The 25,282-nt window shown below is 36.7% G+C and overlaps 1 protein-coding gene across 4 annotated transcripts in view; it reads right to left on the reverse strand.

Annotated features, from left to right (window-relative positions):
• The window catches only part of LUZP2 (leucine zipper protein 2), a 449,267-nt gene that overhangs the window by 223,201 nt on the left and 200,784 nt on the right, over positions 1–25,282 (reverse strand). For 3 of the 4 annotated variants that reach the window (XM_067749587.1, XM_067749584.1, XM_067749588.1), the window contains 2 exons: positions 6,934–7,047; positions 3,090–3,160 (listed from right to left, as the gene is read on the reverse strand). In XM_067749587.1, the coding sequence (XP_067605688.1) occupies positions 3,090–3,160; positions 6,934–7,047 (185 nt within the window). Of the gene's footprint in view, positions 1–3,089; positions 3,161–6,933; positions 7,052–25,282 lie in introns of all 4 variants that reach the window. The other variant, XM_067749585.1, reaches the window with a different exon arrangement.

A 25,282-nucleotide genomic window follows, 5' to 3' on the forward strand; every position in this document is an offset into this window, starting at 1 on the left:
ACAAACACACATATACACATTCCTTTCTCTGTACCTCTTTGGCAGAAAGACATGCTGCTCTCACTACCTGGTTGTTTACGACCATGCCATATCCTCTGCGTTTACTTACTTACAATCTAGTACAGCTACACAGAGGGACTTTATTAGTTGCCTGTTGGTTACAATTCCAAGAAGGAAATTCTAACTGATTCAGTTTTGTTTTGGTAGAGACACCTATGAGGTAATTAACTGTAGCCCGTGATGTCAGAGACACATAAAAGCAGCATGACTTTTAGGGACTACTTCGCCAGGTAAGGGCCAGGTGACAAGGATCCCAGAGGACATGTAGTTACCGAGAACTGGGTGTATATGGCATCTGCAATACATTTTAGTCTTTCAGGCTATGATAATACTTCTAAATTTGCCATCAGTTAATACTTTTTTATAGTCTGAGATAACTTTTTTCTCTTTTACTGTTATTAATCTCTTTTATTTTGGAAATGAGATATATAGCCTCCTTCACATTCAGATAACCATGATTTTTATAACTCTAACTAAACAGCAAAAACTAATATATCAAATATATTATACTTTTGAGAAATCACCTATTGTTAGGATTTATTGAATTTTCCATGCTGACTTTGTGTACATTATACAAGTTATGCATTTTAACAAATTTTATAATTTTGGATAAAACTTTGAAATCACAATAGCAAAATATATGCTCCATTTAACACATTCATTGAAAAACTTGGTCCATCATCTGGCTATCTGTATACCATGCCAAATGTAGAGATGATGGCCTGAAATTCTTAATAACTCCAACCATGTTTTTCCTCTTTTGCCTGGATATTTTGTGTGTCATGTAGAAACAACCATATTAAGAAAATATCAGTAAGCTAAAGGAACAGGTTTTTCCTTATTCACATCATGCATAAGGCTGTCTCTTCATCTGTGTCTCTCCTGCAATAAAGAAAGGCTGATTTTGTTGCTCTTTCACTCCATGGTCCTCACTGATGAGATCTCTCTGTCTCTTCTCTAGGGGACCTTTCCTCAACCTGGTCTATGTCTCTTTCTTTCTGCCTTGAACAATGTTGTCAGAATAATTCCCCTAATATAATTCTTTAATCATATCATTCCTTTACAGAGCTACATGAATGGGTTTTCTGTTGCTTATGCTGAAGTCCACACTGAGCTAACCTTTGAGTGGTCCCAGTCTATGCACAACAGCTTTATTTTCTGATCTTTCCTGACTCAATCTGTCTTCTTCAGTCACTGCAACCCTCTCACTGGTATTGCACATGCATTATGCCGAAGTCATTTCTATTTTTATGTTTTTGTTTATTATCTTTTCCCAACATGGAAGACTCTACAAAAAGTGATAATTTTCAATGACTCTTGGTCTGTTTTTGTAATAGGGAAGAACATTTTGTATTCTATTACAAGTTGATCACTAAAGGGATGTTGCCTATAAGCTTAAATTATACATAATGGTCCATCTCTGGGAACCCTGCATCCCAGGTAATGAGCATTAAGCTAAAATCCCTTTGTTTAGCTCACAGGAAACATCCTGACCAGGTCTACCTGTGAGTGACTGCAGGGAAGAAAAAATTAACACATGCCCTCCGGAGGCTGCCGTTTTAGTATATAAAAGGAGCCTGAATTCTAACTCAGGCAAGATGGTTCTTTGGGACACAAGCCCACGATCTTCTCGGTTTTTATGGCTTTCTGAATAAAGTCACTATTTCTTGCCTCAAGAACTCGTCTCTTGATTACTGGCCTGTTGTGCAGGGAGCAGTACAAGCTTAGGCTTGGTAACATTTTGACTAGCTATTTCTATTGAAAATATTGTTTATAATTCTCCACTAACTCAGTGAATCACATATACTTGTGTGATATTGAGCACAGGTGTTTTAAAAAGTGGATTATTTCAAACCAATAAAATAATTTAAAATCATGTAATTTTGGAAACATGCTCAGACCCACATTTTATATGACATCTTTTTAATACTGGACTTTGGAGAGAATTTCATGTTCAATAAATAATGATTCCATTTAAATAATAACAAGAGTCAATATAAGATGCTTGATTTGATTTTTAACATGTCATCGCTTCAATGCCATGAGGTTTCTGGGTCAAGAGGCAAGGACAGTGGAGAAGATAGAAGATGGTGAGAAGGGACTACATAGTGTAGCATCTGTCAACTTTTTCAACAGCTTTTTGCTTTGAATCAGTAAACTATCTTGAAAGGGTATGGCTATGGGTAAGACACAGCAGAGCAAATTCCAATTAACACAACTCTCATCAATTCACTTAAGCATTTTGAGCAACAATTTCCCATTTACTGAATGGGGACAATAATATTTAATCTATACTTGTGGCGTTGAAACAAGAAAAAAAAATATAAAGCATCTAGTAGAGCCTCTAGCAAACGTATAACAAATAACAAATGCTGGCTTGTTTCTACCTTAAAATACCTTGGCTTTTTTTTTTCCTTGAGAAGCAATTTCAAGTCATATAGTTTTTTTAATACTGCATAGAAATCTAGCTCATCATTCACTTCCTTCCAAAATAAACACAGCAACAATAATAAAACTGTTCCAATTCTACTGCGTTAAGTTTACCCCATTTCTTACTACCCCCCACCACTATCGCCACGATCAAGTTTTGATACTATTAGAAAAGGTCAAAGTCCTCTACAAGTTATAAACTTCAGATCACAGAATCTGAAAAAAAAAAAAACAACGGCCCACTGATGTCATTGTTATTGGATCTATTGATGGGCAGACTTATGTGGGCCCATCTTAGTGGGACGATAAAGGAAAGGACTCCAGATCCTTAACGGTTGAATTGAGATCTGCAGACAAGCAGCATCAGTATCGGGATCACCCATCACCAGGGAACGTGTTAGAAATGCAGAATCTCAAGAGTCACCCTACACTTATTTTATAAGGATCTACATTTGAACAAGATTCTTATACATTAAAGTGTAAGTAAGAATATAAAGAAATGAATGCATTTAGAATAAACTTATTCTTGTGAAATCTCTGAATGGAGTTTGGCTATGGAGGAAAAGAACTAAGAAAATAAAAGGAAAACACAGCCTTACCTTTGTTTCTGACCTATTTCCAGAAGCTTCTGAACATCAGTTTTGGCAGATTTCTCATCGTTTTTCAAATTCTGATAAGAAAAGTGGGAAAAGGAAGTCTTATTCATGTGATAAATTGAAGCTTACTTTACTTTTGTGTTTATGGCACAAGGGGTGGCTGCACTTACGCCCTGAAATAAGAATGTACAAGCGAGGCCATGATGGTCCCCATGGCTCTCAGGATGCACATAGGCTCTCAGGATGCACAATTTATGACATCAAGTGGTGCAAGTGCTACACAGTGAGTGACAGGGAATGAACTGAGATTCAGCCTTTAGAGGTTCAGTGGAGGAGAAAGTACTCTCCAAATACCTAGGTCTCTTTATAAGTGAATATAAAACAGATCTTCTGCTCTTCATCTGAAGTTTTACTATGTTCTCTGCAGGCATGTTAAACTGATTCTGGCATAGTTTCTACAAACACAAGGGGACATAAAAGGCCTCCCTAAATAAGCTAAGTAATAATACATCAGGATGAAAGCAGTCAAATGGCATGCACCTGTTTGGTCTTGCGTATTTATTATTTATGAGTAACGCATTACAATGCATAGAAAAACTAGGGCCATTTAAAATTGTAACTGTTCTGTATAGATAGTATATTAAAGAAAAAAAACAGTCATTACTGTTTATTTACTCTGGCAAATTCAGCATTGACAGACCCTGAATTAATTAAAAGAGAAAAGCCCACTGAGCTTTTCTCATTAGAGAATCTGACCTGTTAATCCTTCCCTGAAAATTTTCTTATTTATACTTAGTATATTATTTAACAGGGTGACCTATCCTTTTTTATATTAAAAGTTAAAACAGACACAATAATATTGTTTGTAAAAAGAGCAGCTATGACAGGTAAGGAACTGACAATAACAAGAATGGCAAACATGTTGCTTACCTAATATTTAATTAACAACAAAGCCATAGTGTCTGCCTTCACCACTTTTTCAGCCTAATGCTAGAAACAATTTTCATGTAGTAAGTTAAGCATTCTGATATGGATGTGGTGGGGTGAGCATCACAAGAGAACCCTTTTCCCTAAAATGACTGATTGATATCATTATTAGGAAGCAGCCAATAAAAGGTGCTCTGTTTATTTGAAAAGAGTAGCTTGACGTAAAACACAAAAAAGCAGGTTTGGGGGAAAATCACCAATCATGGGATTTACAGTTCAAAGTGCATCATGGCCACATGACCTGGGACAGGTCACAAAATCTGCACTTTGACTTCCTTATCTGATAAACAGGGATGAGAATTGTGAAGAGCCTACATTAGACAGTTACTGGAAAACTCAAAGGGGATAATAGATGTGTGAAAGCACTTGGTGAAAAGTATAATAAAAATATGCTTATTCATTTTACCATCTGCTACACTCCAGGCATTGTGAAGGAAACAAAGATTAAAAGGGCATGGCAAAAAAAAAAAAAAAAAGGGCATGGCACTATCCTCAAGAAATTAAAAACAAAACAAAACATGAAATGAAGAAATGAAAATATGAAAAGGGTAGGTATGCAGATGAGGGTCTGAAAAATGTATCCAATTAGAAGAAATCATTAGTATTTGATTATTATTTCCCCAGCAATGTCCAGAGAAGTGGGGTATACGTCTTGGAAAATAATTTTGATGACTTTAAGGATAGCAAAGATTGATATACCTACTACTTAATTAATACAATGTTTATATATGGATCTATATTGTGATGCCATCCAGGTGCTATGGTTACAGAGGTGAACAAGGCTTTCAAAGTTCATGTCTTTATGAAGCCCCACCGGAAAAAAATATGAAAAAAATGTGTACAATGGGCAATATATTTATTTATTTACTATGAGTTTGAAACCTGGAATCAACATTTATTAGATGTATGACTTTGGGAGATTCCTGTGGCCTCTTTGAATTTCATTTCCTCACTGTACAATGAGTAAAATATTATCTTATTTTGTGAAAAGCTTGTTGAGGGGATTTAATAAGATAAAAATTAAATAAAAAACACCTTGCACAATGGCTGTCACAAAATTTAAAAAAGGCATTTTAAAAGATTGCAATTACATTTAGTGATAGATGTATTACCCTTTCAAAAAGTAACTCCACAAAATTGTACATTTATTTCAAGTAATTTCCTAGACTGTAATTCGATGTCTTTTTTTTTGGATTCTATATATATGTTAGCATACGGTATTTACGGTACTTGTTTTTCTCTTTCTGACTTACTTCACTCTGTATGACAGTCTCTAGGTCCATCCACTTCACTACAAATAACTCAATTTCGTTTCTTGCTATGGCTGAGTAATATTCCATTGTATATATGTGCCACATCTTCTTTATCCATTCATCTGTCGATGGACACTTAGGTTGACTTAACTTAGGCTGCTAGTATAGAGATACTGAGTGTCCTGGCTGGAAGTACTGACCACTCATGGGCATTTATTTCACCATAAGCTTGAAAAATTCTCAACGTGCCAGGTGTTTCATGCCTCTAAGAAGGTGCAAGTGTCTTAAATATTCTTTGAAGTCTCATAAAACTTGTGAATTTCTACTTAATGAAAAGGTAGCATTCCGGCCTCAACTTCCTATATGGAAATCAATATGCACCCATTTTCATCCTAGTCAGTGCGTCCCTAATGCTCTGTGCAAACTTCTACCATAGAACTGTTATTCCTGCACTGTTACCATCTTGCTACCTGTCACTGTATCCTACTGGAGTGTGAGTAAATTTTCTGCTATTTTCATGTTCTCAAGATGTAATACAACTTCTGGAACAAGAGCTTGGGTGTTGGGTTCAAAATACCAGATCCACCGCCTAACTTTCTCTGTGCTCTCAGATTCCAAGCCCTTTTCTAACTCTGTTTTCTCACTTGTAAAATGAGGCTAATAATAATCATAGCATAATCATCATGTGAAAATTAATTAAAAATTGGAGAAAGAGGACCTAACACAAGAGACCACATTCAATAAACTGTAGTGCTTACTGACACCATAATCATCATCATGGGACTAAAAAGCTAAGAACAATGGTGATTACACAAGGTTCAGAAACTTGGTTCAGTGCGATAACTAACAGACCGGCTGTGGAGTCAGACTGCCTGCATTTAAACTCTGGTTTCCTTTGTGACATTCAAGCATGATTCCTCATGTGTAACAAGAAAACTCACATTTATAGTGCCTACCCTCATTGATATATTAGGAGAATTAAATCCTATAATAAATACATACAAAGCTTTTAGTATCAGTATGTATTCAAAAATACAATGTTAAAGGAAAATATTAAAATATATTCTCAGATGTTTCAGAAACTTTTCTTATCAGATATAGATCTTGTCTTTGGTTTTTGATTTAGATTTCTCTGAGTACTAATACATTTTCACAGATGACACTTTCCTTTGCAAGGCATTTACCCATTTTAGTAATGAGGTTTATTAAAGAATTTTCAGAACTATCCTTTGTGGAATTTAAAGTTCTCTTCAGGAGATCATTTCTATATTCATTTATGACTCTTAGCCATAACTGCTTTTCATCATTTTGTAATATAAAAAACACAGGGGTCAAACTGATCTTAGAAACTGTGAGAAATTGATGGCTTTGCCAAGCACACAGTTTTCTCATTCCTGAATTTGCAAACCACAGATTCCCAGACTGCATTTCAAATGACATTTCTTTTCAAAGCTCATATAATAATAAATAATAACTCCCATGTTCAAGCCCAGAAATATATTCAAAACTGGTAAACGAAAATGCAGAAGTCTTTACATGTTAACCCACTGAGACAAACCAGGTGACTCCTTACCCTTTGCTGCTGAGAAAATTAGTTTTCATCTCACCTGAAGGTTGACTTTAATTCCATCAAGTTCTCTTGATGTTTTTGTCAGCTGGCGGAGGATGGTGCTCCGCTCCTTCAAGACTTGCTTCAGCTGCTTTTCTAGCTCTCCAGAGTCCTGTCTAACACAGAAAGAAAAGGCATGAGGGCCCCCCAAATTCCTTCATTTGGCTCTAGCCACTTTGGCCATAATCACAGACCCTTGCATTTTAAGCAAAATCTAGATAAACTGAAACCAATTATTACTAGGATTTTTTTTTTTTTTGCGGTACGTGGGCCTCTCACGCTGTGGCCTCTACCGTTGCGGAGCACAGGCTCCGGACACACAGGGTCAGCGGCCATGGCTCACGAGCCCAGCCGCTCCGCGGCATGTGGGATCTTCCCAGACCGGGGCACAAACCCGTGTCCCCTACATCGGCAGGCGGACTCTCAACCACTGCGCCACCAGGGAGGCCCAGATGTTTGGTTTTTATTAGTTCATCTAAAAAGGGAAAATTGAAATACCAGTTTTTTAAAGAAATGTTTCATTTTGCATTGAGGACTATCCAGGCTACAGTTTCCAGAACAACACTGCACATCTTTTGCATGTATAACAGTTTATCAGATACCTCTTGGAAAACAGATATTTTCCATGACATTACACACTTTTTTCTAAGGTCATTGAAGTTTTACAGCAAGAGATTTGATTTGAACCAAGGTAGATCAGAGATATAGACAGGTTCTGACACTGGGGGGACAAACTTGGGGGTGGAACCAGAGCAGAATGGAGGGGCTTTGCTTCGCCCTTGGTTTGTAGGGAATGAAGTGCACTGAAAAGGCATCCCTTTCAAAATCTCTATTGCTATTAAAGAAAATACCTCTAAAAATCAGTCAATAACTATAGTAATTACAGTGAAATTTGAACAGACTTGTTCTCTATTACAAGGAAGGAAAGACTTATTATCATACATATATATGTACATTTTTTCCCATTTTTCTCATATGGACTTTGCAAGATAATAAGACAGGTATTGTAATTCTAATTTTGCCGATATAAAAGACTGGGCTCAGAAAAATTAAGTTACTACCCTAAGATCCTACTTAAGGAATGAATGAACAAGTAGTGTGTATATTTGTGTGTGTGTGTATTTATATATATTATAGCAAGTGTGCACGTGTGGGGGAAGAATGTAGACAAGGAAACAGTTGTCAGTCCAGCACAGAACTATACCTGATAGGGAAAGGTTAAAAATGAGCTATTGGGAGTTGCGTGTCCTGCGAGGAGCTTCAGCGCACGTCCCGAGCTGAGGTGTCGGCTCAGCCGTTTCACGGGGAGCTCTCGTTTGAAGAGCAGGTGGCAAGGCCTCTACATGCGCCCCGCTATGAGCGAGTGAAACAGACTAAACGCGAAAGGAAGAAAGGTGATGGGCTAAGCCTGAAGTGAGATTGCCAGATTTATGTCCTTTCTAGATGAAATGTGGATCCTTTAGCAACAGGAGTATTTATACTTCAAAGTGGAAGTTAGGGGGACCTTGAAGATGGCGGAAGAGTAAGACGCGGAGATCACCTTCCTCCCCACAGATACACCAGAAATACATCTACACGTGGAACAACTCCTACAGAACACCTACTGAACGCTGGCAGAAGACCTCAGACCTCCCAAAAGGCAAGAAATTCCCCACGTACCTGGGTAGGGCAAAAGAAAAAAAGAAAAAACAGAGACAAAAGAATAGGGACGGCACCTGCACCAGTGGGAGGGAGCTGTGAAGGAGGAAAAGTTTCCACACACTAGGAAGCCCCTTCGCGGGCGGAGACTGCGGGAGGCCGAGGGGGAAAGCTTCGGCGCCGCGGAGGAGTGCACAGCAACGGGTGCGGAAGGCAAAGCGGGGAGATTCCCGCACAGAGGATCGGTGCCGACCGGCAATCACCAGCCCGAGAGGCTTGTCTGCTCACCCGCCGGGACGGGCGGGGCTGCGAGCTGAGGCTCGGGTTTCAGTTTCGGTCGGAGCACAGGGAGAGGACTGGGGTTGGCGGCTTGAACGTAGCCTGAAGGGGTTAGTGCACCACGGCTAGCCGAGAGGGAGTCCGGGGAAAAGTCTGGACCTGCCGAAGAGGCAAGAGACTTTTTCTTACCTCTCTGTTTCCTGGTGCGCGAGGAGAGGGGTTTAAGAGCTCTGCTTAAAGGAACTCCAGAGATGGGCGCGAGCCGTGGCTAAAAGCGCGAACCCCAGAGAGGGACGGGAGACGCTAAGGCTGCTGCTGCCGCCACCAAGGGGCCTGTGTGCGAGCACAGGTCACTCTCCGCACCCCTCTTCCGCGGAGCCTGTGCAGCCCGCCACTGCCAGGTTCCCGGGATCCAGAGACAACTTCCCCGGGAGAACGCACCGCAGGCCTCAGGTTGGTGCAACGTCACGCCGGCCTCTGCCGCCGCAGGCCCGCCCCGCACGCAGTGCCCCTCCCTCCCCCCCGGCCTGAGTGCGCCAGAGCCCCCGAATCAGCGGCTCCTTTAACCCCGTCCTGTCTGAGCAAAAAACAGACGCCCTCCAGCGACCTACACGCAGAGGCAGGGCCAAATCCAAAGCTGAGCCCTGGGAGCTGTGAGAACAAAGAAGAGAAAGGGAAATCTCTCCCAGCAGCCTCAGAAGCAGCGGATTAAAGCTCCACAAACAACTTGATGTACCCTGCATCTGTGGAATACATGAATAGACGAGTCATCCCAAATTGAGGAGGGAGGTGGGCTTCGAGAGCAAGATCTATGATTTTTTTCCCCTTTTCCTCTTTTTGTGAATGTTTATGTGTATGCTTCTGTGTGAGATCTTGTCTGTATAGTTTTGCTTCCACCATTTACCCTAGGGTTCTATCCGGCCATGGTTTTTTTTAAATTTTTTTTCTTAATAATTAATTTTAATAACTTTATTATTCTTTCTTCCTTTCTTCCTTTCTTCCTTTCTTTCTTTCTCTCTTTCTTTCTTTCTTTCCATCCTTTAGACAACGAATCATCCCAAAATGAGGAGGTGGTCTCTGAGAGCAAGATTTATGAGTTTTTTTCCCCTTTACCTCTTTTTGTGAGGGTGTATGTGTATGCTTCTGTGTAAGACTTTGTCTGTATAGCTTTGCTTCCAACATTTGTCCTAAGGTTCTATCCGTCTCTTTTATTTTTTTCTAAATAAGTATTTTTTAATTCAATAACTTTATTATACTTTACTGTATCTTCTTTGTTTCTTTTTTCCTTCTTTCCCTCCTTCCTTCCTTCCTCCCTCCCTCCCACCCTCCTTTGCTTCTTGCCTTCTTTCCTTCTTTGCTTCTTTCTTTCTTTCTTTCTTTCTTTCTTTCTTCCTTCCTTCCTTCCTTTCTTTCTTTCCTCATAGTTCTACTAATTCTCTCTACTTTTTCTTCCTTTTATTCTGAGCTGTGTGGATGAAAGGCTCTTGGTGCTCCAGCCAGGAGTCAGGGCTCTGCCTCTGAGGTAGGAGAGCCAACTACAGGACACTGGTCAACAAGAGACCTCCCAGCTCCACATAATATCAAACGGCGAAAATCTCCCAGATACCTCCATCTTAACACAAGCACCCAGCTTCACTCAACGACCAGCAAGCTACAGTACTGGATAACCTATGCCAAACAACTAGCAAAACAGGAACACAACCCCACCCATTAGCAGAGAGGCTGCCTAAAATAATAATAAGGCCACAGACTCCCCAAAACACACCACCAGACGTGAACCTGCCCACTAGAGAGACAAGATCCAGCCTCATCCACCACAACACAGGCACTAGTCCCCTCCACCAGGAAGCCTACACAACCCACTGAACCAACCTTAGCCACTGGAGACAGACATCAAAAACAGCGGGAACTACGAACCTGCAGCCTGCAAAAAGGAGACCCCAAACACAGTAAGATAAGCAAAATGAGAAGACAGAAAAACACACAGCAGATAAAGGAGCAAGATCAAAATGCACCAGACCTAACAAATGAAGAGGAAATAGGCAGTCTACCTGAAAAAGAATTCAGAATAATGATAGTAAGGATGATCCGAAATCTTGGAAGTAGAATGGACAAAATGCAAGAAACAGTTAACAAGGACCTAGAAGAACTAAAGATGAAACAAGCAACGATGAACAACACAATAAATGAAATTAAAAGTACTCTAGATGGGATCAATAGCAGAATAACTGAGGCAGAAGAACAGATAAGTGACCTGGAAGATAAAATAGTGGAAACAACTACTGAAGAGCAGAATAAAGAAAAAAGAATGAAAAGAACTGAGGACAGTCTCAGAGACCTCTGGGACAACATTAAACACACCAACATTCGAATTATAGGGGTTTCAGAAGAAGAAGAGAAAAAGAAAGGGACTGAGAAAATATTTGAAGAGATTATAGTTGAAAACTTCCCTAATATGGGAAAGGAAATAGTTAATCAAGTCCAGGAAGCACAGAGAGTCCCATACAGGATAAATCCAAGGAGAAATACGCCAAGACACATATTAATCAAAATGTCAAAAATTAAATACAAAGAGGGCACATTAAAAGCAGCAAGGGAAAAACAACAAATAAAACACAAGGGAATCCCCGTAAGGTTAACAGCTGATCTCTCAGCAGAAACCCTACAAGCCAGAAGGGAGTGGCAGGACATACTGAAAGTGATGAAGGAGAAAAACCTGCAACCAAGACTACTCTACCCAGCAAGGATCTCATTCAGATATGATGGAGAAATTAAAACCTTTACAGACAAGCAAAAGCTGAGAGAGTTCAGCATCACCAAACCAGCTTTACAACAAATGCTATAGGAACTTCTCTAGACAAGAAACACAAGAGAAGGAAAAGACCTATAATAACAAACCCAAAACAATTAAGAAAATGGGAATAGGAACATACATATCGATAATTACCTTAAATGTAAATGGACTAAATGCTCCCACCAAAAGACACAGATTGGCTGAATGGATACAAAAACAAGACCCTTTTATATGCTGTCTACAAGAGACCCACTTCAGACCTAGACACACATACAGACTGAAAGTAAGTGGATGGAAAAAGATATTCCATGAAAATGGAAACCAAAAGAAAGCTGGAGTAGCAATTCTCATATCAGACAATATAGACTTTAAAATAAGGACTATTAGAAGAAACAAGAAGGACACTACATAATGATCAAGGGATCAATCCAAGAAGAAGATATAACAATTGTAAATATTTATGCACCCAACATAGGAGCACCTCAATACATAAGGCAAATACTAACAGCCATAAAAGGGGAAATCGACAGTAACACATTCATAGTAGGGGACTTTAACACCCCACTTTCACCCATGGACAGATCATCCAAAATGAAAATCAATAAGGAAACACAAGCTTTAAATGATACATTAAACAAGATGGACTTAATTGATATTTATAGGACACTCCATCCAAAAACAACACAATACACATTTTTCTCAAGTGCTCATGGAACATTCTCCATGATAGATCATATCTTGGGTCACAAATCAAGCCTTGGTAAATTTTAGAAAATTGTAATTGTATCAAGTATCCTTTCCAACCACAACGCCATGAGAATAGATGTCAATTACAGGAAAAGATCTGTAAAAACTACAAACACATGGAGGCTAAACAATACACTACTAAATAATGAAGTGATCACTGAAGAAATCAAAGAGGAAATAAAAAAATACCTAGAAACAAATGACAATGGAGACACGACGACCGAAAACCTATGGGATGCAGCAAAAGCAGTTCTAAGGGGGAAGTTTATAGCAATACAAGCCCACGTTAAGAAGCAGGAAACATCTCGAATAAACAACGTATCCTTGCACCTAAAGCAATTAGAGAAAGAAGAACAAAAAAACCCCAAAGCTAGCAGAAGGAAAGAAATCATAAAAATCAGATCAGAAATAAATGAAAAAGAAATGAAGGAAACAATAGCAAAGATCAATAAAACTAAATGCTGGTTCTTTGAGAAGATAAACAAAATAGATAAACCACTAGCCAGACTCATCAAGAAAAAAAGGGAGAAGACTCAAATCAATAGAATTAGAAATGAAAAAGGAGAAGTAACAACTGACACTGCAGAAATACAAAAGATCATGAGAGATTACTACAAGCAACTCTATGCCAATAAAATGGATAATCTGGAAGAAATGGACAAATTCTTAGAAATGCACAACCTGCCAAGACTGAATCAAAAAGAAATAGAAAATATGAACAGACCAATCACAAGCACTGAAATTGAAACTGTGATTAAAAATCTTCCAACAAACAAAAGCCCAGGACCAGATGGCTTCACAGGCGAATTCTATCAAACATTTAGGGAAGCGCTAACACCTATCCTTCTCAAACTGTCCCAAAATATAGCAGAGGGAGGAACACTCCCAAATTCCTTCTACGAGGCCACCATCACCTTGATACCAAAACCAGACAAGGATGTCACAAAGAAAGTAAACTACAGGCCAATATCACTGATGAACATAGATGCAAAAATCCTCAACAAAATACTAGCAAACAGAATCCAACAGCACATTAAAAGGATCACACACCATGATCAAGTGGGGTTTATTCCAGGAATGTAAGGATTCTTCAATATACGCAAATCTATCAATGTGATACACCATATTAACAAATTGAAGGAGAAAAACCATATGATCATCTCAATAGATGCAGAGAAAGCTTTTGACAAAATTGAACACCCATTTATGATAAAAACCCTCCAGAAAGTAGGCATAGAGGGAACTTTCCTCAACATAATAAAGGCCATATATGACAAGCCCACAGCCAACATCATCCTCAATGGTGAAAAACTGAAAGCATTTCCACTAAGATCAGGAACAAGACAAGGTTGCCCACTCTCACCACTCTTATTCAACATAGTTTTGGAAGTTTTAGCCACAGCAATCAGAGAAGAAAAGGAAATAAAAGGAATCCAAATCGGAAAAGAAGACGTAAAGCTGTCACTGTTTGCAGATGACATGATCCTATACATAGAGAATCCTGAAGATGCTACCAGAAAACTACTAGAGCTAATCAATGAATTTGGTAACGTAGCAGGATACAAAATTAATGCACAGAAATCTCTGGCATTCCTATATACTAATGATGAAAAATCTGAAAGAGAAATTAAGAAAACAGTCCCATTTACCATTGCAACAAAAAGAATAAAATATCTAGGAATAAACCTACCTAAGGAGACAAAAGACCTGTATGCAGAAAATTATAAGACACTGATGAAAGAAATTAAAGATGATACAAACAGATGGAGAGATATACCATGTTCTTGGATTGGAAGAATCAACATTGTGAAAATGACTCTACTACCCAAAGCAATCTATAGATTCAATGCAATCCCTATCAAACTACCACTGGCATTTTTCACAAAACTAGAACAAAAAATTTCACAATTTGTATGGAAACACAAAAGACCCCGAAGCCAAAGCAATCTTGAGAATGGAAAAAGGAGCTGGAGGAATCAGGCTCCCTGACTTCAGACTATACTACAAAGCTACAGTTATCAAGACACTATGGTACTGGCACAAAAACAGAAAGATAGATCAATGGAACAGGATAGAAAGCCCAGAGATAAACCCACACACATATGGACACCTTGTCTTTGATAAAGGTGGCAGGAATGTATAGTGGAGAAAGGACAGCCTATTCAATAAGTGGTGCTGGGAAAACTGGACAGCTACATGTAAAAGTATGAGATTAGATCACTCCCTAACACCATACACAAAAATAAGCTCAAAATGGATTAAAGACCTAAATGTAAGGCCAGAAACTATCAAACTCTTAGAGGAAAACATAGGCAGAACACTCTATGACATAAATCACAGCACGATTCTTTCTGACCCACCTCCTAGAGTAATGGAAAGAAAAACAAAAATGAACAAATGGGACCTAATGAAACTTCAAAGCTTTTGCACAGCAAAGGAAACCATAAACAAGACCAAAAGACAACCCTCAGAATGGGAGAACATATTTGCAAATGAAGCAACTGACAAAGGATTAATCTCCAAAATTTACAAGCAGCTCATGCAGCTTAATAACAAAAAAAACAAACAACGCAATCCAAAAATGGGCAGAAGACCTAAATAGACATTTCTCCAAAGAAGATATACAGACTGCCAACAAACACATGAAAGAATGCTCAACATCATTAGAGAAATGCAAATCAAAACTACAATGAGATATCATCTCACAGCAGTCAGAATGGCCATCATCAAAAAATCTAGAAACAATAAATGCTGGAGAGGGTGTGGAGAAAAGGGAACACTCTTGCACTGCTGGTGGGAATGTGAATTGGTTCAGCCCCTATGGAGAACAGTATGGAGGTTCCTTAAAAAACTACAAATAGAACTATCATATGACTCAGCAATCCCACTACTGGGCATATGCCCTGAGAAAACCAAAATTCATAAAGAGTCATGTATCAAAATGTTCATTGCAGCTCTATTTACAATAGCCCAGAGATGGAAACAACCTAAGTGCCCATCATCAGATGAATGGATAAAGAAGATGTGGCACATATATACAATGGAATATTACTCAGCCATAAAAAGAAACAAAATTGAGCTATTTGTAATGAGGTGGATAGACCTAGAGTCTGTCATACAGAGTGAAGTAAGTCAGAAAGAAAAAGACAAATACCGTATGCTAACACATATATCTGGAATTTAAGAAGAAAAAAAAATGTCATGAAGAACCTAGGGGTAAGACAGGAATAAAGACACAGACCTACTGGAGAATGGACTTGAGGATATGGGGAGGGGGAAGGGTGAGCTGTGACAGGGCGAGAGAGACTCATGGACATATACACACTAACAAACGTAAGGTAGATAGCTAGTGGGAAGCAGCCGCATGGCACAGGGATATCGGCTCGGTGCTTTGTGACCGCCTGGAGGGGTGGGATAGGGAGGGTGGTAGGGAGGGAGATGCCAGAGGGAAGATATATGGGAACATATGTATATGTATAACCGATTCACTTTGTTATAAAGCAGAAACTAACACACCATTGTAAAGCAATTATACCCCAATAAAGATGTTAAAAAAAAAAAGTGGAAGTTAGAATAAATCATTCATTTAGAAATCACTTGAAAAAAAAAAATGAGCTATTGTAATGAGGTGGATGGACCTAGAGTCTGTCATACAGAATGAAGTAAGTCAGAAAGAGAAAGACAAATACCGTATGCTAACACATATATATGGAATTTAAGGGGAAAAAAATGTCATGAAAAACCTAGGGGTAAGACAGGAATAAAGACACAGACCTACTAGAGAATGGACTTGAGGATATGGGGAGGGGGAAGGGTAAACTGTGACAAGGTGAGAGAGTGGCATGGACATATATACAGTACCAAAAGTAAAATAGATAGCTAGTGGGAAGCAGCCACATAGCACAGGGAGATCAGCTCGGTGCTTTGTGACCACCTAGAGGGGTGGGATGGGGGGTGGTGGGAGGGAGGGAGACTCAAGAGGGAAGAGATATGGGAACATATGTATATGTATAACTGATTCACTTTGTTATAAAGCAATTATACTCCAATAAAGATGTAAAAAAAAATGATTAATTGGTACACACAGGTGATTAGAGATTAGAATCAGAAATCCAGAGAAGAATTCCTGGTAAAAGTAATATAAAATATACGCATTTTGAAAGATAAATAGAATTTAGCTATATGAAAGGGGGAAAGCACATGTAAATACTAATGAAAATGAGCTTATTGAATTAAAAAATAAGTGCATAAATGTCAGAAGGTTTGGAGTAGAAAATGGGGATAGAGAGATTTGCTGCTGAAATGAGGATATGGAGAGCATGAGCAAAAGTATGCAAAACTCTTAAATGATGATTAGGAGTATGGGCATTGCTTGGAAAACTAGGGGAGGACATGGAAGCAATCTAAATGTCCATCAACAGAGGACTGGATAAAGAAGATGTGGTACATATATACAATGGAACATTACTCAGCCATTTAAAAGAATGAAATAATGCCATTTGCAGCAACTTGGATTGACCTAGAGATTATCATACTTAATGAAGTAAGTCAGACAGAGAAAGAGAGGTATCGTATGATATCCCTTATATACGGAATCTAAAAAGAAATGATACAAACGAACTTATTTACAAAATAGAAACAAACTCACAGACTTAGAGAACGAACTTATGGTTCCCGGGGGAAAGGGTGTGGGGAAGGGATAGTTAGGGAGTTTGGAATCGACATGCACACACTGCTGTATTTAAAATGGATAACCAACAAGGGCCTACCGTATAGCACAGGGAACTCTGCTCAGTGTTATGTGGTAGCCTGGATGGGAGGGGAGTTTGGGGGAGAATGGATACATGTATATGTATGGCTGAGTTGCTTTGCTGTGCGCCTGAAACTATCACAACATTGTTAATTGGCTATACTCCAATATAAAATAAAAAGTTAAAAAAAATATGACACACATAAACTTATCTATAAAAAAAAAGAAAAAAAAAAAAGGCATCAAGGGGAAGCAATTGAAAGGTTTTAAGCAGGGAGTGACATGGTCAGTTTTATGTTTTTCAAAGATTTCCCTGGCTAAAGACTGGGAAATGCACTGGAGGATGGAAAAATCTAGAAAAAAGGAGACTGTTAAGGCAGTTACCATTGAAATAAGCCACGGAAAAGACTGTGGTGGCCTAAATTAGTTTAGAAGCAGTAGAGACAGGGAAGCTTGGCTCGATTTCAGCAAAACATACAAAACGGAATCAATAATGTATAATTAATTTTTTTTATTTTGTATGTGTGTGTGTGTTATAGGGAAAGAGTGGGAAGGAGTTAGTTATTAATGTTGCCATGTCTCTGGTTTAGGCAACAGTTAAACACAGCCCTTCACTGACAGAGAATCCATTGTATGAACAGCTTTTTAGTCAAAGTTGGGTTGACAAGTTCAACACTAAACTTGTAGGAAAATAGCTCAAATTCTCTCATCTTTAGTTTCTTTGTCTGTAAAATGCAATGCTACACGACCTCACACAGATTGTCATGTGTTGGTTGCAGCAACTTATGTAAGTCTTTGAACCCACAGTAGATAATTCATTTTTAAAAGTATAAAATATTTATGACTGAGAAATTTGATGAATTTACAGTCTTTCTGCAGAATTACAAAGTAACTGGGTCTACCAATGGCCTTAGTCATGATTAATAAATGCACGTCATCTGCAATAGGTTTCAATTACAATTCTTTGCCTTTTCTCATTTTTTAAATGCAGGTTTCTAACACTCTTCATATTCCTCTTGTTTGAAGGAAATTGGAATGCTCCACTGCAAGAACCTCAATATTTCTCCCTGGCCTTGAGATTTTCACTGATGAACAGTAATCAGCCAGTAATAAGATAGTTATTAATGCCCCAGGTTTCCTTTCAGACTTATTAGCGAAGTCAAATAATGAACAGCAAGGCACATCGTCATCTACTTCTAATTATACAACCTTACTTCATGACATGATTTTTTTCCTGAATATTTGTGACAATAAACACATCTCTAAAATTATCTTAAGTGACCATAATAAATCACAGTGCTAGATAACAAGCACTGACAATGTATTATATGCAAGATGGTCTTACATATATTCATTCACTCATCTAATCTTCAGAAAAACTCTATGAGATAAACACTAGTATTAATAAACACTAGTATTGGGGCTTCTCTGGTGGCGCAGTGGTTGAGAGTCCGCCTGCCGATGCAGGGGACACGGGTTCGTGCCCCGGTCCGGGAAGATCCCACATGCCGTGGAGCACCTGGGCCCGTGAGCCATGGCCGCTGAGCCTGCGCGTCCGGAAGGGGCCACAACAGTGAGAGGTCCGTGTAAAAAATAAATAAATAAATAAAAAATAAACACTAGTATTAATTCCACTTTACCGCTGAAGAAATTGAGTCATAGGAATAATAATTTCCAAGAACATATCAAGGAAGTGTATCAGTCAGTCTCCAGCGTCCACTGTCCTTGCCCTTATACTGTTAAGAACATACTGATTGGCTAGGACTTCTTTATAGATAAAAGTTCACTGTGCCCATCACAGAACTTAATCTGTGTGATTTCTTCCATCACTGTTGCATATATAAGTTTTCAGCATTTGGATTTATTTGCCATTTATTATTTGCCATTAAATAAAATTATGAATAGCATTTCCTTTATAATTATTTATAATTATCTTTTAATTTCATTCTCATATCTGGCATTCAAATAACATCATGAGGAAAGGAAAAACAATTTTAATTCCTTTATTTTCTGGCAAATACACTAAGAACCATGAAGAAATCATTTATCAGAAAAATATAGCCGAAAGTGTTAATAGCACCACTCTAGATTCAATCATTCAAAGACCTTATGAAAGGGGAAATCAGTTACTCTGTAGAAGTAAACTACCTTGACAGAAGCAAGCATTGGTTAGCTCTTATCAGATCTTCTTACACTTACAAATGAGTGCATGTTTATCTTCCAATACATGTTTTTTCCCCGTAACATAAAACAAAAAATATGACCCTCATGCAGTCATGTTTTGCAGCTGTCTTGGAGCTCTTTCCATGTCTATCCATATTAAAATCCATTATGCCCATACTGTAGTATATTTCACCACTGGACATTTAAGGTGTTTTCAATTTTTCTTTCTTTCTTGAAAAGTAATGAAGTCCATATAAATGGGTAAAAATATTTTTCCTAAAATTTTCTATGACGTATGTTCCCAGAAGTGGAAATATTTCACTCTAAAGTTGACACGTTAATTTTGATAGGCGACAGTAAATTGTCTTCCTGTAAACTAGGCTAGTCTGTACTTCTCTTATCAGTACAGTGTATTCTGATATTCTTCTCAACACTTTCACCTGAACTGGAAATTGTCCTCCCTCTCTTTATATAATATTTCTTGATGGCATGGGTGAACAATGATATCTTCTTTCTGATATAATTTCCAATCACTTCCATAGAAAGACTGATTATATTTTCATTACTTTAATCAGCACTTGTATTTGTTCCTCTATAAGTTATCTGTCTAGGCCATTTACCTATTTAAATTTTGGATTAGTTATTGTATTAATTTTCTGGGGCTGCTATAATAAGATACCACAGGATGGGTGACTCAAGCAACAGAATTTTTTTCTCACAATTCTAGAGTCTAGAAATCCAAAATCAAGTTGTTGGTAGAGTTAGCTTCTTATGAGGGCTGTGAAGGAAGGATCTGTTCTAGGGCTGTCCCCTTGGCTTGCAGATGGCTGTCTTCCCTCTATGTCTCTTCACATTGTCTTCTATGTGCGACTCCATGTCCAAATTTTCCTTTTTTATAAGGACACCAGTCATGTTGATTTAGAGCACACTCCAGTGACCTCATGTTAACTTGATAAATTCTGCAAACACCCATCTCCAAATGATGTCACATATGATGGGTTAGGACTTCAATATATGAATTTTGGGGGGGACACAATTCAATCCATAACAGTTATCTAACATATTGATTTATAGACTGTCTGGGTCCAGTACGGTTTTTAGTTGTTATTACTGATATATGGAAAACATTTTCCAAATCTGTTATTGGTATTTCAATTTATCATCCCCTACAATTTTTGAAATATATTTCTAGATAAATATTTTCCTTTATGGCATCTGAATTGTTCTTGCACAGGTGGATCTTCTCCATCCCAATATTATCCTTTAAAAGTTTGTGTATGCTTATGAAAATGCATTAATTGTTATTGGTGCTAAACTACCAAATTAATTTTGGAATATGTTTTATACATATGGTAAAAGGTAGGAATATAACTTAGATGTGGATAGCCAATTGTTTTAGCATAATTGGGACAATCCTTTCATCACTGATTTTGAAATGACATTTTTCTTATGTATCAAATTCCTTTTTACTGTATGTTTTGAATTCTCTATTCTGATCTATAGATGAATTTGTCTCAGGGCCATATCATGGCTTAGTTACTGAAACTGTGCACTATATTTGATATTTCCTAGATTTTACCCTACTGTTTTTATTCATAGTTTTACTGAAATTTTTTTCTGTATTTGTTTCTTCTCAGTGAATTTTAGAATCAGCTTGTCAATTTCTCAAAAAACTCCAACAGGGAATTTAATTAAAATCTCATTCATATTATAGTTATATTTAGGGAACTAGATAACAATAAGGCATCTTCTGGTCCAGAAACATACAGTGTCTCATATATTGTTCTAGTTATTTTATACAATTCAGTAATGTTTTACAGTTATTTCATAGAGTTCTTATTCATTTCTTGTTAGACCTATTGCTGTTACTGTGGATGGATTTTTCCATTCAATTGTCGAAACGAATATTGCCAGCTTCTTTTAAAGCTATTGACTTTATATGTTGATCTTGATTCTGGATATCTTATTAAACAAACTTAGTTCTACCATTACTCAGTTGACTCGTTTGGCTTTTTTAAGTAGACAACACTTTTTTCTAACAGTTATAACATTTATTTTTTTTCTTTGCTAATTGTACTGGCTAAGACCTCCAAAACAAGGTTGAATAGAGAAAATGATGATATGTCTTTTATCTTGTGCTTGACTTTAAAATAGATGTATTAATTATGTTCCACCACTGAGCAAAATGTATGCAACTGTTTACTGTAATTTTCAGGTGATACCATTTTTCTCAGCCCATTTTTTAAAATAAAATTTCTATTGAGTTATAACATTCATGCAGAAAAAAATGCACAATCCCATGACAAAAAATTTTACAAACAGAAAATACACTTTTGAAAATACCCAAAGTGTATTTTCAAAAGCTCTCCCCAAATAGAGCTAACATTCTGACTTCTATTATTTTATAATCATTTGCCTATGTTTCAAATTTATACAATTATACTGAATGTCTTTTGTGTTTGACTTGTTTTATATAACATGAAATTTCTGTAGAGAAATAGTTTGTTATTTTTTATTTCTACTTGGTACAGTAGTAAATAATTATGCTGTAATGTAGTCTAGTGTTGACAGACACTTGTGCTTTGTTTTTTCCAGTTTTTGACTGTTGCGAATAATGCTGCTATTAATATTTTATATGCCTTGTATTTAACATATAAATACATGTATGCTGGGTATATATCTAAGAATGGAATTGCTCTATTATAGAGTATACCTTTGTACAACTTTAGTAAATACTGCCAAAGAACTCTCCAAACTGCTATAGAGTAGAAGTGGAGAAGTCCATTTCACACTCTTATTAACACTAGTATTGTCAGTATTTTTTTTTACTTCAGTCACTCTAGTAGTTGTGTAATAGTATCTCAATTTAGCTATAATTTACATTTTACTGTTGATTCATAAAGTGAGCACTTTACTAAAGATAATATTTGCATATTTTTCTTTTATAAAATGCTTGTTCATGCCTTTTGCCTTTTTCCCATTAGTTTGTCCATTGCTTAATACTGATTCATAGGAGGTATTTATATATTCCAAATAGATGTTTGTTGGTTAAATGTATTGAAAAAATTCCCTACTTTGCTGCTTGAAATCTCAATTTCTTAATGGTGTCTTTTGATGAGTACAAATATATTTGTATTGATAATACAAATATAGACCAAATTATTAACCTTTTATATTAGGAGTTGTCTCTTTTATACCCAAATTAAGAAATGTAGCCTTACTTACTATGTTATTTCTAGAAGCTTAATTATTGAATAATTAGTTAAATTATTCATTTAACTCTTCACATTTTAGGTCTGCAATCCACCTGAAATTTTTTGTATTGAATGACTTAAGGGTCAAAATACATTTATTTTCATATGTATATACAAATAACTCAGCACCATTTATTAGACATATAATTACTTCCCTGTATTTTGCAATGCCATTTTTTCATAAATTCATTTTCTAAATTAAAAAGTGCCTGTTCCTACATTATTTAATCCATCAAAATTTTCTATCCGTCTATCCTTTTGTTAATGTCATCGTCTCAAATAATACAGTTTATAAAATTGTGAAATGTAGATATCCCGTAATCTGAAAACTTGAATTTTATCTTTTTCTTCAAGATTCTCTTGCCCCTTATGGCCCCTGGCATTACCATATACCTTTTGGTTTGTCAATTTCAACAACAACAAAATAACTGTCAGTACTAATAAGATGTTTGTGTATTGACATTTTAAAAATACTAAATTTTCCGCTTTACCCACATTTCATTTATTTATTTAAAGATTTTTAAATATTTTATAGTGTTTTTATAGTGTTTTTATATAAACACTATAGTGTTATATTATAGTGTTCTGTGTACAAGTTATAGTGTTTTATAGTGTTCTGTGTACAAGTCTTGTACACATTTTATAGTGTTCTGTGTTCTGTGTTTTTATATAAACACTATAGTGTTATATTATAGTGTTCTGTGTACAAGTTATAGTGTTTTATAGTGTTCTGTGTACAAGTCTTGTACCACTTGGATTAATAGCTAGATATTTGAATTTTTTATCTGATTATAAATGCGTTCCCTTTTAGACATTCATTTCCAATTTTATCTTGTTGGAAATGATTTTTCTCAGGCCATTTTGGATGGATTTAAAAATGGATTTTTGTATATGATTTTGCTTTCAGCAAACTCAATCTAAAAAAATTATTTGTAGAATCTTTTGTATTTTCTACACAAATAATCATATTGTCTGTAAAAAATGATAGTTTCTCTTTATTTTTTTTCAATTCTTAAATCATTTACTAAGTTCTTTATCTTACTTTGTTATCAGAACCAAGAACCTTTTCTACGATGTTCAGTAGAATTGGCAATATAAATATCCTTTTCTTATACCAGATTGCAGGTATACAGACATCCTTTTCTTATTTCAGATGGCAGGGGAAAGCATTCCAATATCACAAATATGGTATTTCCTATAGGCCTTTTTATTCACTTTTTAAAAGCAGTTTTTTTTTTTACTGATTGTTACTGATTTTGACTTTTTACTGAACAGTAAAAAGTTCCCTTTTATTTTTGGTTTCTTAATCTGTTCTGTTTTAGTTGTAAATTGAATTTGAATGCTGTCAAATGAGTGGGTTTTTTTTTTCATTACTGTACATGTTATTATTTACTCATAATTCTTTCATTCCTCCCTACCTTTGCCGTTTTGCAAATGTAGGCAGAATAAACATTCCAACACCACTCGGTTGGTCATGTAACACTCCCATGGAATGTTAGTGGACATGACACATCAAAGACTTTAAATATTGTTTGATTTTGTTTAGCCTCTTGTTTTCCTACTAATGGCTACAAGAAGAAATTCCCCCAGATAACTACTGCCATTTCAGGATTCTTCAGAAAAAAAAAAAAAAAAAAGTAGAAAAAACATGAATTTGATTCATATTCTGAAGCAGAAATCACCTCAGTCACTCTTCAACCCGAGTTTGAAAAATTAGTATTATTGTAAGCCATTAAGCTTTTGGAGTAATTTGTAATGTAGCAGTATCACATCAAAAACTTGTCTCATGAATGCATTTGTTGAGATGATCATACACATTTTTTCTTTTATACTATTAATATGCTGAATTATATACATCTTATGTGTATAATTAATGATTGCATTAAGTCAATTTCTCATTATTGAAATTAATTCTTTATTATATATAATTCTGTGAGATTGCTAATATCTTGTTTAGGATTTTTTCCATTTATTCTCATGGGAGAAATTCACTTGTAAATTTCCTTTCTCATTATATCCTTACAAAGCTTGGGATACAGGTTATGTTTAGTTCATGAAACAAATTGGGAAGTATTCCCTATTTTCCTATTATCTGAAAGAATTTTTGTATGATTGGTAATATTTCTACCCTAAATTAGTAGAATCGATATGTATAATCATGGTCTGCAGTATCCTTTGTAGGAAGGTATTCACAGATTCAGTGATTTAACATATTCTTAACTATTCAGATATCCTAACTGTCCCTGTGTCAATATTAGGAAGACACATTAGTTTTAGGAATTTGTCCATTGTCATTCATTTTGTTCATGATTTTAGGTGTCAGCAATTTGGTCTGAGCGCAACTGGGCAGTCTTCATCTTGGCTGGGCTTACTCTTGTTTCTGTGATTCTCTGGTCAACTAAATGGCTCTGCACTGCTATTGACATGATGTCAGTTTGTCAGTGAAGACAGCTGGCCCATATGTCTTCTTCCTCCAGCAAGCTAGCCAGCCTTGCTCATACTGCAGTTCACCAGGGTTCTAAAAGAATCAGCAGAGGTAAAGGAATATGTTTTCAGGTTTAATCTTGGAAGCACAAGATATCATATCTGCCATGTTATACTGGTCACAAAGCAAGTAACAAGTTCAGTCCAGATTCAAGAGGTAAAGAAATACACTTTACTTCTTGATGGGAGAAGCTTAAAAGTCATATTGTAAATGAGCATGTATGTAAGGCGAAGAATG

This window comes from Pseudorca crassidens, chromosome 9 (assembly GCF_039906515.1).
Source record: "Pseudorca crassidens isolate mPseCra1 chromosome 9, mPseCra1.hap1, whole genome shotgun sequence".
NCBI classification, from domain to species: domain Eukaryota; kingdom Metazoa; phylum Chordata; class Mammalia; order Artiodactyla; family Delphinidae; genus Pseudorca; species Pseudorca crassidens.